Genomic DNA, 15,670 nt, shown 5'->3' on the forward strand with positions numbered 1-15,670 from the left:
AAAATAAATTATTTTTAAACAAATTAAAACGAGGCAAGTCCCTGAGCGTTAACACCCGCATGTTTTTAAATAAATATTAAGGTCAGCTTATATTTTGGGCATAAATAAATAAAACTTTTTTACTTAATTAAAATACGAAATAGATAAATAAATAGCAAGGCTTGTGTGGTATGGCTTCGTGTTCACCTATTATGCTTCTGCAAACGGGGTCCGTTTAAAATCAGTTAAATGCATTGAAAATCGAAATTAATTTGAAGTACGTTAAATAAAAAAAGTAAGAAGAAAAGTTTGACTAGTGCCAACGGTGCAGGGGCGAAGCTGATATGTTTTTTTCATAAGTAATTCCTGAGGGGGGCTTAAACTTCTTGGAAAATGTAAAGTAGTGACACCTTATAAACTCAAGCTTGAACCTAACTCAACAATACAATGTCGAGCTCAAACTTGACTTGTCTAACTCATTTTTCTGTTAAACATGTCTGCTTATTTTTTACTCGTTTAACTCATTTAACATCATTTAGTTGCTACTCAATTATTTACTTTTTCTTTACAATTCAACATCCATATAGTCGGGTGAGTTGAGTTTAAACAAATCCAATTCTTACAACCCAAACTCTACTCATTTAAAATTTCTAGTATACATTTGAACTTGAGCTCGACTCGTAGCTTTGGTCGAGCTTGGACGAGCATGTTTGAATCAAACTCGAGTTGGCTCGACTTATTGTGTAGCCCTACCCTACCTCCAAAGCCTTGAGTGGGAAGTGGGTTGCCATTAGCCCAACAGTGCACCCTCACCTTTTGCGGCTCAAGGGAGCAACGCCTTTAGGAATCGAAATATTGATACACCATCTATGTGACCCTTGTCTTTGATCAGTTATGCTGCGACCCTCGAGGTAAACCCTTCCGACCCTCTCTCCCGCTCTTAGGTTCAAACTTTTTACACTCAATAGAAGCATGCACATCCAAACTTTCTTCAAGGGGTTAAAATGATTAATGTGATCTTATCAACAATATGCTCATAACTGAACTCTTACATAAAATCCAAACATTTGCAAAATATTGATACCATTTATAATTTGGTTTAAAGTATTCTAGGTGAATTTTTTCTATGGATGAGAGATTGTGATCTGCAAGGATAGAATTGCCTCTTTCTAAATTTCCACAGGGGAGCCGTATGCATGTTGTATGAGAGCTTTTAACGAAACAATAAAATTCGCATAATTATATATTGTCAAATTCTTCATCATCTTCAAGTCTCAAGTTCTTAAAGCAAGCAATGGATTTAAGCTTCTTTTTAAGGGAATTCACTTTTTACAAAGCACGTCACTTGTTGGGCAAGGGATCTCGTGGAATGCAATGATCAATGGCTATGCTCAAGTTTGGTGATCTTCATGGAGCAATGAAATTATTTAAGAAAATGAAACATATTAGTATGAATATTTAACAACTTTGCCAACGTTTCAATTTTTTTTTATATGGTCAACAAACACTAGATAGAAATCTAATAGATTATAATCCAAATTAAACAAACACACCCTGCTTTTGGAATAGGGATGCAAATCACCATTCTAATGGTTCAAGAATACTGACATTGAAATAAAGAAGAGGGAGACTATCAAATCCCATTTCATGTAGAACATTAAATTTAGTATTATGATTTATGTATCCGATTTAAATCTTACCCGGCTCGAATTTAGTATCATAATTTTTACATCCCTATTTACCAGTCCCACCCTCACCTTGGCTAAAATGAAGTCGGTTTGATTCACAATTTAGATCCCTAAGATGGATCAGCAATCTGATCCAAATAGTGAATTTCATTTCACTCTAAAATGGATAATGATTCAAACTTCCCGGATCCGTTCTTCCCCATCCTTTCAACGCCTTGCTCGGTAGTCTCGCTCCCTCCCGATACCAGTAGCACACAATGGGCGAGGTCGTGGAGAGTGAGATCCCGAACGGCGACGCCGCCAACGGAGATGGTGCTCCGCCGGAGGAGCCGTCAGCGGAGGCGGGTGAACTGCCCCTCTCGAAGAGCGCGAGGAAGAGGCTGCTGAAGCAGCAGAGACGGGAGGAGAAGAAGGCGGAGAAGAAGAAGGCGGCGAAGGAGGAGAAGCGGAGGAAGGCGGAGGAGAGGCGGAGGGAGTGGCAGGAGAAGATTTCGTCAGTGGCGACGGAGGAGGAGAGGGCTGCGATTGAGGAGTCAAGGCTGGCGGCTCGAAGGGAGAGGATGGAGGCGAGGGCTGGGGAGAGGGAGCGGAAGAGGCAGAAGCTGACAAAGGGAATGGAGGAAGGGCAGAGGATTGTCGTCGACCTCGACTTCCCGGGACTCATGGCGCCTGCGGAGATCAACAGCCTTATGCAACAGGTGATTCATGGTTTGGAATCTCGTTACTGCGAGAATTTCTGGTATTGAAATCTCGCACTCGCAGGAACTTGTTTATTCCCAAAACTTGTAATCATTTTTGGGTGCACGATTTACCCAGCATTATTAGTCAGGATAAATTGACGATATTTTCAAGTGCAGGCCGATATTTCGTGGGTTCTCCTCCCATTTCCACGCGTTATGTGCTTTCCTTTGGCACGCCCTAGGGTTTGGAAATGGGTTGGGTATGGGAATTATCCATATACAAATTTAAAATCATCCATACTGGGTTGAAGCTTGTTGTGCTTTGATGTCATAAGTACGCAAATAATGCGATCAAAGGCTGGGATAGAACCAAAAAAGTAAGAGTTTAAACATGTAGCTTACACAGAACATGCTTCTTTTAATATCACCACCCATGTTTATATATCTATAGTGTTCTGATTGGTAAGATACATGCATTCACATTTCTTATTGATGGTTTTCACTTTCCTTTTTTCTTCGCTCTGGAAGAAAAACCTCATTGCATCTCTTGAAATTCAGACGGAACTGTGCTCGCTTCTTTCAAGCGGTGGATTTGATGCTTCCTGGGGTTTATTTTAGAAAATAATAACATGTCAAACAGAAAGACAATTTCCAGTTGTAATTGCTTGTCCGACTATCCAAGTTAAAATTTACAATGACTCGGGAGAGTCACCATCACCTTGAAAGGTGATCTTTGCAATTGGTGGATCTGCATTTTGCGCATTCCATTTTATCTAAGCTTACAAAAGTCTGCTGGTATTTCAAATCTATATTATCCTACTATCTACCACTTTAACATTAGTGCTGATGAAGGATTATTCTCTTCTTTTTTAAACTGATGGAAGTTGCAGATTATGTATTGTTATGCAGTTAATGGGAGATGTGACTCACCATGTCATCTTTGCCTGACGGGATGCACTGGCGAAATCGCAACTCAGTTGCAAAGGCTCCCTGGGTATGATAAGTGGTTGATCCGAAAGGAGAGCAAGCCATATCCGGAGGTATTCCATGATCAGAAAGATAGTTTGGTGTACCTTACAGCAGATTCAGACAATGTGCTTGAAGAACTTGACCCAAGCAAAATCTATATTATTGGGGGATTAGTTGATCGAAATCGATGGAAAGGAATAACCATGAAGAAAGCAAAGGAAGATGGGATCAAAACAGCAAAACTTCCCATCTCAGACTACCTTAAAATGTCAACATCCATGGTAAGCAGCCTGTCACTGTAACCAATGCGGATTGGCTTCTTTTTCTGAGTCTTTGTTGGTGTGGTTGAAGTTGGTGCCAGGTATGCCTGTCAGGCATCAAGGCTTTTTTATCATACTAACCGGTGCAGATTGCACTTAGTAGATTGGGTGGTCACGTTACTCAAGTATGTTAAATTTTGGGTGCATCATTGACCAGATTTAGGTGTATTTGGGTCTACTAACATTCAAATGTCATCACGTATTTGGGTCTACTGACACTCAAATGTCCCCACCTTTTTCTTCACTACGAACAGTCGGATGTTTGGTCTCACGTAGATCGGGTTTCTCCAACGAGCAATTGATGATCTAGATCTCTCGCTTTCATTGATCAGATAGGTTAATATTTAATGTTCTACGCTGACATTGGTTTGGCTGCTGAATTCATGAATATCGTGTCACAGGTCTTGACTGTGAATCAAGTGGTTGAAATACTTCTGCGCTTCTTGGAAACCAAAGACTGGAAGAATTCCTTTTTTCAGGTCATACCTCAAAGGAAAAGGTGTGAGGCTGAAGGTGATGAAGAAGAAGATGAATATGATGGTGAAATGAAGAAAATATGTATTGAGAAATCTCCTGAGGAATTAGAGTAATTTTTTTCCATTTTATACTTTTCTGTCGTTCACTGACTTCTTTTTCAAGGCTGATATCAAGGAAAAAAAAAATCCATATCAGTTAGATATTGCGTAGCGTAGCTGTTCCTAGTCAATTTTCAATATCATATTCTCTTCCTCTACGTGCCAAGTCTGTCTGTCTATCTGTCTCTCTCTCCACTTACACCATGAAGAACCGATCCGTGTCTTTTTTGTCTAAAATATCCGGAATGATCTTTTAAGTATATTGTTAGTCCTTGCTGTACAGTATCCACACTCCTTTTGAGAATGAGCTTCAATACACCAGACTCAGTCCATGGTGGCAGACTTTTAGAGTTTAATATACAACATGTCTCATTTCTGCTTGTTCTTCTTGCTGGTTGGAACTGTCAACAACCAATAAGCATCATCAAGCAATGGCAGAGTTTATGGGTTTTCTTCCATGCTTTTTGAAATAGTCTTCCCAATGTCATGCAGCCGTACGTCCTCTTTAGTCATTGGTGTGACTAAAGTACTCCAGGATTCACTTGATTACTGGTTCTGTGGTGTCCCATATTCATGCCATATATTTCAGATATTTCTCCAGTTTTTCCTGTCTAATTCAGAAAGGAAGACAGATATTCCTCCAGTCTTTCCTGTCCAATTCAGAAAGGAAGACTTTCTCAACTAAATGTCCAGGTACCTAGAGCAAATCAATTTCTATATGATCGATGAGGGAATGATTTTGCAGGAAGGACTTTTACCTCCTCTCCTGGGTGCCATTGGTAATAAACTTATAATATGGGAACTAATCGTCCAGTGTCCAGGAAACTGTTTGCCTGAAGAAAAAACTCCCTTCCTGGTTAACATCTAGAGAATTATGGCTGCCAACCTAAAGTGCATTTCTGTTTTTCTTTGTGAGTGTTTGTCACCTGAAGCAACCGTCCGTTTGGTGACACTTTATGCGCAACCTGCCTGTCTACCTGCCTTCAATAATGGCTCGTCAGAAGAATATTAGTCGATTTTTTGTTATTGTTTTCCGACAGCTTCAGATCTGGAACAGCTGCTTTCTTTGAATAACTTCAGCAACATTTTCCTTCATTTGCCAAATCAGGTGACATTGTTCAATCCTCCCTCGAAGGGCAGGGAAACAATCTCCTCTGAATCGGGCAGTACCAGAAGACATTACTCATCCTTTTAACTGGTAATGTGAAGGTAAAAACTCAAACCTCAAATTACCTTCTGACCAGTCCATGATGGTAACTGCTTTATTTGCTTATTGCGTTGAAGCAGAGGTTTTGACAAATGAGATTGATTTTTTTCGAATTGTAAAATGAGATCAAATTTTACAGTTTTAACCCTCCTTGGATATCTGTTTTCTGTCTCATTATCCAGCCAGCAATTATTCCTTTCTGATTCCAGGGAGATCGGCAAATGTCAGCTTGTTCACTTCAACCATTTGAACTTACATGCATGTTTATCAGAGGGCAAAACTAGAGGTGTAACTGTTTGAAATGTGTCCCATTGAGAGAATTTTCAGAATGCAAAATCACATAGTTTCCTGTTTAACATGTCTTTCCACGGAAGTCAATGTGAATTCTCTTTTAGTCAAGGATCTGTATAAATCGCAGCTTGCCATCATAAACAGAGAAATAAAAAGAAAAGATTCTTCTTTGCAAAGAAAATTCTAAGCACAATTTGTCGCCGCAGGATTTGGTTCTACTGAGGATTGGAAACCCCTCAAGGATTTACAACACTACCCTAGGCCTTTGATTGTGATTCTGGTCTAGAGGGGCCCCAGATGGCGCTTATCACTGAAATTGGACTCGAGTGGTCGAGGTCTTCTTGGCCCTCAAAGTGAGGTGTAGGTCCTCTGTTAGTTGATGCTTCAATTAATTGGACAAACAAAGAATGGACTATGGCCTCTCAAATTAGATGTTTGGATCTTGGTCTGCATGTATCTGTTTGTGTTGCCTACATGTAGACATGAGTCCAGATTTGGTAGTAGTAGAGTTTAGACTTCTGTACAGGAGTCCTTTATTTTTATGAAAATTCAAAGAACCGACAATGCAGATAATAATGTCCCGAAATAGAAAAATAAACATACAAGCGAAAAAAGGCTCTTATTGAAGGGGCGAATTTCAGCAAGACGGCGATGATGGTGGTGATCTCTGAGAAAGAAGATAACGTCATTGACCGTTGGGTGTTCTTAATTAGTACAGTGGCGTTGCTCGTCTAATTTTTTACGTCCATTTACAGGAGAAATAATACATTAAAGGGCATACGACAATAGGTGCGACAGAAAGCAGCATTCACTAAGCACATGTACAAAACATATTATAATGCCTTGGGGCTTTATCCCAGTGCCAGTGCAATTGGCATGGTAAGCTATGGCTACTACACAATCAGCTGTGCTCGTAGGTGCAGGGAAAGGCAGCTTCTAGGTGCCCAATAGCTTGCATCTACGAAACGTTTTATTAATGCCTTGGGGCTTTACCCCGTCAAATTAGCATGTTGAACTATATAGGGCTACTAAACAGTCAGCTGTGCTTCAATTTTAATGGGTACTATATTCTAGAGCAAGCCATGTCTTAACTGGGAGCCATTAAATTAAGGGTTGTGTATTACTAGTTGATGAGAGTTGTAGATAAAAATTTCGCTTATGAAATACGCAAGGGTTTAACAACCATTTGTAGCAAAACGAGAAATCTCAGACACGATTAGTTCCAGCCACACTACACGCTGCTTCTCCATGGAGAGGATTAAATATGGATAGGATCCAACCACATCGTCCCACCGTGGATTTTATAACTGGACCCTAGTTATAGAGCATGATCAGAGATTCCACTCCAAATTATAAATAAGAACCAGTTCACATAACGAAAACCCTAGTTAGTCCCACCATAACCGAAAAACATGAAAATGGCGTGTCAAACCACCTAAAAAGGAAAATCAAAACAGCACAAACGATACGAGGAGACAGCAACCAGACTAACAAAGGGAGACGACACGCTCAGTACTCATCCCCTTCATCGCCCTCCTCACCGTCGAACTCCGCCCCGACCTCTTCGTAGTCCTTCTCCAGCGCGGCCAGGTCCTCCCGAGCCTCCGAGAACTCGCCCTCTTCCATACCCTCACCAACGTACCAGTGCACGAACGCGCGCTTGGCGTACATAAGATCGAACTTGTGGTCGATGCGGGAGAACACCTCCGCCACGCTGGTAGAGTTGGAGATCATGCACACAGCCCTCTGCACCTTCGCAAGGTCACCGCCAGGAACCACCGTTGGTGGCTGGTAATTGATCCCGCACTTGAAACCGGTCGGGCACCAGTCGACGAACTGTATGGTCCTCTTGGTCTTGATCGTGGCCACGGCGGCGTTCACGTCCTTGGGCACGACGTCTCCCCTGTACATGAGGCAGCAGGCCATGTACTTGCCGTGGCGAGGGTCGCACTTGGCCATCATGGACGATGGCTCGAACGCGCTGTTGGTGATCTCCGCCACAGACAGCTGCTCGTGGTAGGCCTTCTCGGCAGAGATCACCGGCGCATAGGAGGACAGCATGAAGTGGATCCTGGGGTAAGGCACCAGGTTGGTCTGGAACTCCGTGATGTCGACGTTGAGTGCGCCATCGAAGCGGAGGGATGCCGTCAATGAAGAGATGACCTGCGAGACAAGCCGGTTCAAGTTGGTGTAGGTTGGGCGCTCGATGTCGAGGGATCGCCTGCAGATGTCATAGATGGCTTCGTTGTCGAGCAGGACGGCGACGTCCGTGTGCTCGAGAAGCGAGTGAGTGGAGAGGACACTGTTGTAAGGCTCAACGACGGCCGTGGACACCTGAGGTGAAGGATAAACAGTGAAGCCGAGCTTGGATTTCTTTCCATAGTCCACGGACAGACGTTCCAGGAGGAGCGAGCCAAGGCCGGAGCCGGTGCCACCGCCGACGGCATTGAAAACCAGGAACCCTTGGAGGCCGGTGCAGTTATCCGCAAGCTTGCGGATGCGGTCCAAGCAAAGGTCCACGATCTCCTTGCCAACTGAGGATCAATACGTGAACAAACACAAGCAGCAGTTTGGGACTCGATTTTTTTAAAAAGAAAGCAAAACGACAGAAGGGAAGCGGGGACGAGAACAAAAACGCACTGGTATAGTGGCCACGGGCGAAGTTGTTGGCAGCATCTTCTTTGCCGCTGATGAGTTGCTCCGGGTGGAAGAGCTGGCGGTATGTTCCGGTCCTCACTTCGTCGATTACGGTGGGCTCCAAGTCAACGAAAATTGCACGGGGAACGTGTTTTCCTGCACCGGTCTCGCTGAAAAATGTATTGAAGGCATCATCACCGCCTCCTACAGTTGTGTCGCTGGGCATTTGTCCATCAGGCTGCAGGAAGAAACGATACGAAATTTAGAAACTAGATTACCCTTTTTCAGACACAGAAACAAAACAAAAAGGAAAAATCACCAGTATGCAGACGGTAGGCGCAGCGGCAGGTTCATCTCATCCTAAAGCAATAATGGCTCGTCAAAAGAGCCTCCGTGTAGATTGGTCTTCTGAGAACCAGGGTTTGCCAAGCATATACTCTTCAAGTAGATAGCTTGGAACAATGGGACCTAAAAGCATAAAGAACAGCCACAAACGGCTGGCGCCTTAAAAAGCATCGTAGTAATTAACAGATCGGAGCACATAGCTACGCAATGTACTGAGATCTGGATGTTCAATTTTGAGTATCGATGTAACATACGTAAAGAATCATCATGTCCAAAGTGGGAGAGAATGGATATACATTTCACTTTAATGCAAAGTCATGCAATTAACACCTGCGTCTCTGTTTAGGAGATCGAACACAATGAATTTACAACCTAACGACACATTTTATGAACAACGATTGTCACTTTCCTAAAAAAGAAGCCACAAAGCTTCCAAATTGTTGTGTTTTATTATCCAAAAGATCTGACAAACCCTTGGTCTGAAACTAGAATCAGGAAAGCGGACTGCTAAATCCCACTCCCAAGCAATTGACTTTGGATCTCTTTTTTGAAAAGCCAAAAAATATTTTACATCCACAGTTTTCTGAGCCAACTCTACTGGGATGGGAGGACAGGACGGACGTATGAGAAGTGTTTTTTCAGACGAAATCCAGGGATGTGACATCCTTTTCAAGTTTCAACACACTCTCCCTACCGACAGGGTCCTCCTTGCCAAGAAATTGTGTAGAAGGAAATTATGCCACTCAAACCAGATAAAACAAAGGGCCTGGTCGCAGTGCAACTAGTTCAAGAGGGGTCCGATGCGGCCGGGGATTGGACTTCTGAAAAAGGCTCTCAGGCCCAATCTAAGATAAGGACAATTTTCCGTTCGGGCTGACCTCAGAACAGGGGCACAGAGGAGCAGGGCTCTTAATCATAGATTCAAAAATTTTGAGGATCTTTAAGATCGGATCAGATCAGATCAAACGCGCAATTATTAGATCCGGGGACCAGGCGTCTCTGTGGGGTCAGCCATATAGGAGTACAGAACGCTTCCTGCTTTTTCCAATCATTTAATCGCGCATTTTCCCAGTAAATATTAAACAAGGACAGCATGACTGCGAACACTATAAAGGTGTAGAAGACAAAGCAATGCAGCAAACATGTGACATTTAAAACACACGACGACAGATCAAAATAGAGTCATTTTTGTAGCCAATAAAAAGGACAAACCAAAAAAACATAAAAAATTACGAAAAGACCAACCAGCGGACGGTCAATAACGTCGACAGAGACGGCCACCAAGGATCGAGAAATGCTAGGAATTCCCATCTCCTCATTAGATCTGATAACACTCAAGCGAAAATACAAACTACACAAACTGAAGCTCAATAAACCGCGTCTTTTCCGGATCTAAAACAGTCAGACCATAATCCACCGGTATAGCTATGACCTTTTATTTCAAGTGAATTTATGACATTTGAATCTGCATAGCCATAAAATGAGCAACAGGAAACAGGAATACAAAAAGATTGCACATTTTTGCTACAGATCCATCAAATGAAGAAAAATGAAAGTAAATAATCATAAAGAAACAGTTTAGAGCAGAAAAACGACCAAAAATATCCGCAGTGATCAATAAATGTCCAAAAACGTTTATCGTTATGCATAAATTTTTAAAAAAACGAAAATCGCCTGTTCCACTTTGTATAGAATGTAGAAAGACGAGCAAAATTACAAAGAGCACATTCACATTCTTTCGAGTTTGGATGTGCAAAAAAAAAAAGGGAAGGGATCAACAAAAGCCGATCTCAGTACATTAATCGGATTCCTTAGGAGAAATAAAGTTAAGACCGCATGGCTCTAAAGGGACGCTGGTAAATTAAGTGCGACACCATATACATCTATATCGAGTCAGAGATCTAAAGGAAACCAGAAACAAGAAAGGCAGGGATGATCCAACGATCATTCTGCATCGAAACTCACAAAGACCAAGTTCTAACATCAATGAAACTCGCATTCTCTACTAAAACCTAAGCGGAACAAAGTAAAAGTACAGATCATCGAGTAAGAACAAAAACGAGGGAAGCAAAAGGACGACGATCAACAATGACACATTCAAATCAAACGGAAAATCCCGCACTCCATTAAATCCGGCGATAGATCGTTACCTGGATGCCGTGCTCGAGACAGTAAAGCTCCCAGCAGGCGTTCCCGACCTGAATGCCGGCCTGACCGATGTGAATCGAGATGCACTCTCTCATCTTCGAGAGCGAAGACGAGAAAAGAAATGAGGTGAGATAGGAAGAGACGGAGAAAGGAAAATATGGGAAGACGAAGGCGTTTACGAAGACGCCTCCAACTCGATACCCTCCGAAACAGTGTAGTGAGGCCGGCCCGCCCCTTGGGGCTCCCTTTTTATAGACGATGTAGCGGGAGAAGCGAGGAGTGGAAGACCACCCGCGGTCACGTTCATCCTCTAACCGCGGTTAGTTGCTTAACCATGGTTTCTGGAGAGAGCTTCGGGTATGAACCCCGCAGGGTCCGATCCAGATTCGGATTACTCGTCAATGGCGATTTATGAGGCACGTACCCTAGTTGGACGCTTTAATTAAATTTTTGATATTTGAAAAATAACCCTCATATTTTCGTGATATTACAAAAACACGACTGAGTTGGATTTTTTGCATTAAACTGCTTTTTGCATATTAAAGGCAATTAAACGAGCCGCTATCTTCGACTGACCATAGAGGAGACAATGGAATAAAGTTTCCTCCTTTCACGTGGGAGGAATTTAATAGCCTTATCATATTCGCTTTAATACTAACAACTTTCGATTAATTTGCTTTCTTCTTTTAATTTTTTTGTTACGATGTTCAATAGAGGCTTCTTTGATCGATTTTTTTGGACAACTCCACGCTCATTGAAGTTTGGGTGTAAGTTATGATCTCTTATTTTTGTTACTTGATGAAATTTAAGTAACCACATATTTATATGCACATTTATGTTTTAATATCGATTATTGATGAAACTAATTCTAGTAAAATTTCTAAAGCAAAAGTCGAAATGGGTTGTAAATCAAGACCTGAAAACGAAATATGAACGTCATTTCAAGTACATCTTACTAAAGGAAGCTACAAAGATGTGCTATACAACTAGATACAATTATGTTAATACATGTGGAAATTAGAAATTTGAAAGCTGAGAAGCTCAAGAACTTAGAATAAGTTCCCATTTCGCTATCCTCTTCTATGGTCAAAACCGGCTTTAATAAAATGTTGTTAATATATGTTTGGATTTTTTACATTGAACGACAAAATAAAAAAAGCAGACCCTGTATCCTACGAGAACAGATACGTGATTGTTTTTCTCTTCAAATGCATTCCGATGAAAACTTCGACGTGCCTGCCATACATGAACATTCTCGTAGATTGTTTTTCTCTTCAAACGCATTCCGATGAAAACTTGGACGTTGCCATACATGAACACGAACACATATAGGAACTCCATTTAGGAATTTGGATCCAAGAAACCATATCGAAACACAGTGGGTTTGGATCCTAACAGTGATCGAGAAGCTTCCCGAATCTGCCTTTGCGTGACATGCACCCCTTTTGTGGGGCCACGTGATAAAAGCGCAAGTATCACGTGCATGATAGGGGTGCTGTAGTTAGAATAGTGCTGTGGGCCCCACAACTTGAACTTCCCACCCGGCGTCTTTTTTGCGTCTGCCTTTGCTTGTGCCGGGGGAAAGACGGGAAAGTAGAAACCAAGCGAATGGGGCCTGAGTCTCCGATTCGGAACCGAAGGGTGGGCATCGGGTCGGCTCGGTTTGGTAAGAACCGGGTTTGGGCCAGTCTGATGTCTGAAATTCGGGTTCGAACTCCTGTCGGGCCGATCTGGGCCTGCCCATTAAAGCCGGATTGGAGCCCATATTGAGCTGGGTACTGGGGTACCTGCTCGCTCGCAGCTGGGTCCAGCACTCACCCTTGATTCACAAGCAAGCTCGGTCTGGCACCCACCCTTAATTCACACATGTCATGAGCGAGCTGCTTATAAGGAGCATGTGAAGGGTTAGCTAAAAGGTTTTTTTTTTTTCTAAATTTTGTTAAACGGGATAATTGCACCTAGTTCGAGTGGGCTTAATCACTTGTTCGATCCTACTTTTATTATCACTTCCCGTAGAATCTATGCTCATAATCTCTATTTGCAGGATACTGAATTCAAATTAGATGTATATGTATCCTTTACTATATCCGATTCATGTGATATCCTATATTGTTCGAATAAAAAAAGTCAATAATATAGATGGGTTTGATGGCTGAGTTTACAATTTTAATCTGACTTTTAAATACACAATTGAATCCGATATATTAAGAATCGACTACGAAAATGTGTAGATGTTGGATGTAGGATGTTGATTTAAAATAGAATCTGAATATGACATAAGGTCATTTCTTAATTCTTTAAAACCAGAGCCAGGTTTGACCAGATGTTCTTATTAAATCTAAATCCAATCTGATTTCTGAATCGGATGTTAATTTTTTTTTTAATGTCGATAGAACTCAAATTGCCATTGTTTGTCTACCAAACGATCCTCAACTCTATTATGTCAACCCGAAAAGGGCTTTACAGAGCTTGGATTTGGATTGAGATATAAGCAAATGCAACCAGAACTATGAGCTAAACATACACGTTGCTTCACTCAACTAAATCGACATGAATGATGTTGAAATTTCGATTCGGATTCACGTATCTTTATTGGTAATAAATCGGATAGGATCCAAATTTTACCCTTTTTGTCCTACACATTTTGTGACAGGTTAGCAGTTTGGAACTGTGTCTATGGCAAATGATTCAGATATATTATTTTGATCGTCATCATTGTGGGGCCGTTGTTTATATTGGTAGATTTTTTTCTGTTAAAATATCATATGACAAGATATCCGTATCTCTTTTACTTACTTTTTTATGGATTTGGTTAGGCCGAACGAAACTTGACGACGGCCCATCGCAACCTTCTCTTAACTTCTTACTGATAAAGCACGCAAATTGTTCAAGAAACCCATGCGGCAATAAAAGCCTTAATTGTTGACATTATTTTAATCATGTTAGGTATCAGATCTTGATCACCCTTACCAAGAAATCAGGATTGATTTTATCAGATGGGGAGGGAAACAAATACCCATTAACTAGAGTGTTGTATATCCATCAAGAGTAGCACTTATGAAAACTAAGTTGATGACCAGACTTTATCGCTCGATGTGCCAGTTTTACCTGCACCCTCTTTAGTTCACCGTTGTCTGTACATGTATATGAGCAGGTCTAACTCTTCAGTTCATCAACTAATCAATTTATGCATCAATGATTCTAGGAATAGAGAAACAAGCGGTTTAGTTTATGAAGAGAGCAGTGAAAGAGCATGGAGCCATGGAAAATAAGCCTCACTTCTTTCCGAGCGGCATCTAATTGTATGGCCCTTATTGCAAGTCACCTAGTGCATTAGTCTCAAGAGCTAATTATGTTTCCTGGGTACATTGTACATAGCCTTTGGTGCATGATATGTATCTCCTTAGCCCGCTTTCATGTAAGGTTGGTGTTACGTTGGGTACCGGATCGGTACCTAGTACTCGGTCCGACTTGAGCCAAAAAAAAAGGTATCGGGCCGGCTTAGGTGGGCCCAACTTAAGCCCGTTCGATCTGATAAGATTTTTTTTAGACATATTTTATTGATTTTTATATATAGTTATAATATTTTATTTTGATTAATTATATTTATATAATATTTTAGATTAAAAATATATATTTCTTAATTTAATCGGCTCGAGCCTGAGTTAGGCTTAGGTTGAGCTGGGCCGGCCCGATGCCCAAGCTTGCTCTGGCAGTATGTGTCATGAAGAGCTTCAATTTATTGGACATCTATGCCAATCGAACCAACGTTTGGTCACCTTCCAGCCCCTGAACTGGTGAGCCAAACCCCCTCGATGAACATATAGTAGGGATTCAAACTCATAACTTCTGCTTCAAAGGGAGAGAAAGCAACCACTACCCAAACACAATATCCATGCTAATTAAATATTTTATTTTACTCATATTACACGTTTACGGTTCTTATTTTCAGTTTATTTTATTAACTCCACTCAAACTTTTCTTCAGCTTGAGGGAGGCTGTTATGGTTCTCCAGTCTGTTCATTTGTACATTTTAACTTTCATTTACGAAGCAAGTTCAGCCTAAGCAGCATCAAACAAGTTATTTCAGATCTAAGCTCAGCTTGTCAGGGCTAAAATTTTTCAGATTTAGGGTTGTTTGAATGGTGGAGTGGAGGGAACATATGTGAGGCATATATAATCTCTCAATCTTACACAAGTAAATCAGTCAGGTTCGCCAGAATTCGTCTGTCTCAGAAAGGTTGGAAGAAGATGTTAGATGAGCCCGGGGTGTTAGGGAAGAACAACATTGTGTTCTTTGAACACATTATTGTTAAACACATGCTCTGAAAACCGTTCTAGATGTGGTTTTTGGGTTCAGAAACACGTATGTTGATGTTGTTTCTACATCCAGCAATCAATCGAATGCCAGATATAATTACATGTGTTCTTAGAACATGCGTTTCAAGAGCATGCATGCATCCGACGCCCTCTTATGAATATAAATGATTAAGATATGTTTTAAAGATTTCGATGTCTTTCTCCCCAGCTAGTAAACATCATAGGGTTTATGTGCATTCATTTCTTGCTCGTTCAAGGAACATGGCACCCCTGAGTAAAAAATTTTGCTCCTACAGAAAAGCTAATCTCTAGGAAAGCGGTTCACGGCCGGAAAAAATGTCAGAACTTCAGAGCAAACATAAGATAACCACGTATAGTCATAACATTGTTCAATGACATAACACCAAGATAAATCTCTCTCTCTCTCTCTACTAACACTGAAGCAGAAAAAAGTGAAAAGATAGAAATGGTCTCCCTTCTTAGATCCTCTCCTGCATCTGCATGGACCCAT

At 41.4% G+C, this 15,670-nt stretch overlaps 2 protein-coding genes across 3 annotated transcripts; one reads left to right on the plus strand and one right to left on the minus strand.

The window, feature by feature from the left end:
* The first annotated feature begins 1,868 nt into the window (after nucleotides 1-1,868).
* Nucleotides 1,869-5,774, plus strand: LOC116258378 (tRNA (guanine(9)-N1)-methyltransferase). 2 transcript variants are annotated; one of them, XR_007574027.1, is made up of 5 exons: nucleotides 1,869-2,365; nucleotides 3,238-3,597; nucleotides 4,038-4,222; nucleotides 5,320-5,420; nucleotides 5,601-5,774. XR_007574027.1 is itself a non-coding variant. In XM_031635506.2 (4 exons), the coding sequence occupies exons 1-4, from the start codon at nucleotides 1,925-1,927 to the stop codon at nucleotides 5,321-5,323; spliced, it is 990 nt and encodes a 329-aa protein (XP_031491366.1). In that variant the 5' UTR covers nucleotides 1,869-1,924; the 3' UTR covers nucleotides 5,324-5,774. The 2 variants fall into 2 exon arrangements, 1 of the variants encoding a protein (XP_031491366.1); XM_031635506.2 differs by having other exon boundaries at nucleotides 5,320-5,774.
* Nucleotides 5,775-6,967: 1,193 nt separating this feature from the next.
* LOC116259380 (tubulin alpha-3 chain-like) lies at nucleotides 6,968-11,056 on the minus strand. The gene is made up of 3 exons (XM_031637171.2): nucleotides 10,842-11,056; nucleotides 8,350-8,584; nucleotides 6,968-8,243 (listed from the first exon to the last, which is right to left on the minus strand). Exons 1-3 carry the CDS (start codon nucleotides 10,932-10,934, stop codon nucleotides 7,219-7,221), a joined length of 1,353 nt encoding a protein of 450 aa, XP_031493031.1. The 5' UTR covers nucleotides 10,935-11,056; the 3' UTR covers nucleotides 6,968-7,218.
* Between the last annotated feature and the right edge of the window lie 4,614 nt (nucleotides 11,057-15,670).

Source organism: Nymphaea colorata, chromosome 8 (genome assembly GCF_008831285.2).
Source record: "Nymphaea colorata isolate Beijing-Zhang1983 chromosome 8, ASM883128v2, whole genome shotgun sequence".
Classification (NCBI taxonomy): domain Eukaryota; kingdom Viridiplantae; phylum Streptophyta; class Magnoliopsida; order Nymphaeales; family Nymphaeaceae; genus Nymphaea; species Nymphaea colorata.

Excerpts from the sequence above, each read along its gene's own strand:
- LOC116259380 (XM_031637171.2), bottom strand. The coding sequence starts at position 10,934 with ATGAGAGAGTGCATCTCGATTCACATCGGTCAGGCCGGCATTCAGGTC. Across the intron at positions 8,585-10,841 it reads GTCTCGAGCACGGCATCCAG|CCTGATGGACAAATGCCCAG; the intron begins GTAACGATCTAT and ends TTCTTCCTGCAG. Across the intron at positions 8,244-8,349 it reads CGCCCGTGGCCACTATACCA|TTGGCAAGGAGATCGTGGAC; the intron begins GTGCGTTTTTGT and ends ATTGATCCTCAG.
- LOC116258378 (XM_031635506.2), top strand. The coding sequence starts at position 1,925 with ATGGGCGAGGTCGTGGAGAGTGAGATCCCGAACGGCGACGCCGCCAAC. Across the intron at positions 2,366-3,237 it reads TCAACAGCCTTATGCAACAG|ATTATGTATTGTTATGCAGT; the intron begins GTGATTCATGGT and ends TGGAAGTTGCAG. Across the intron at positions 3,598-4,037 it reads TTAAAATGTCAACATCCATG|GTCTTGACTGTGAATCAAGT; the intron begins GTAAGCAGCCTG and ends ATCGTGTCACAG.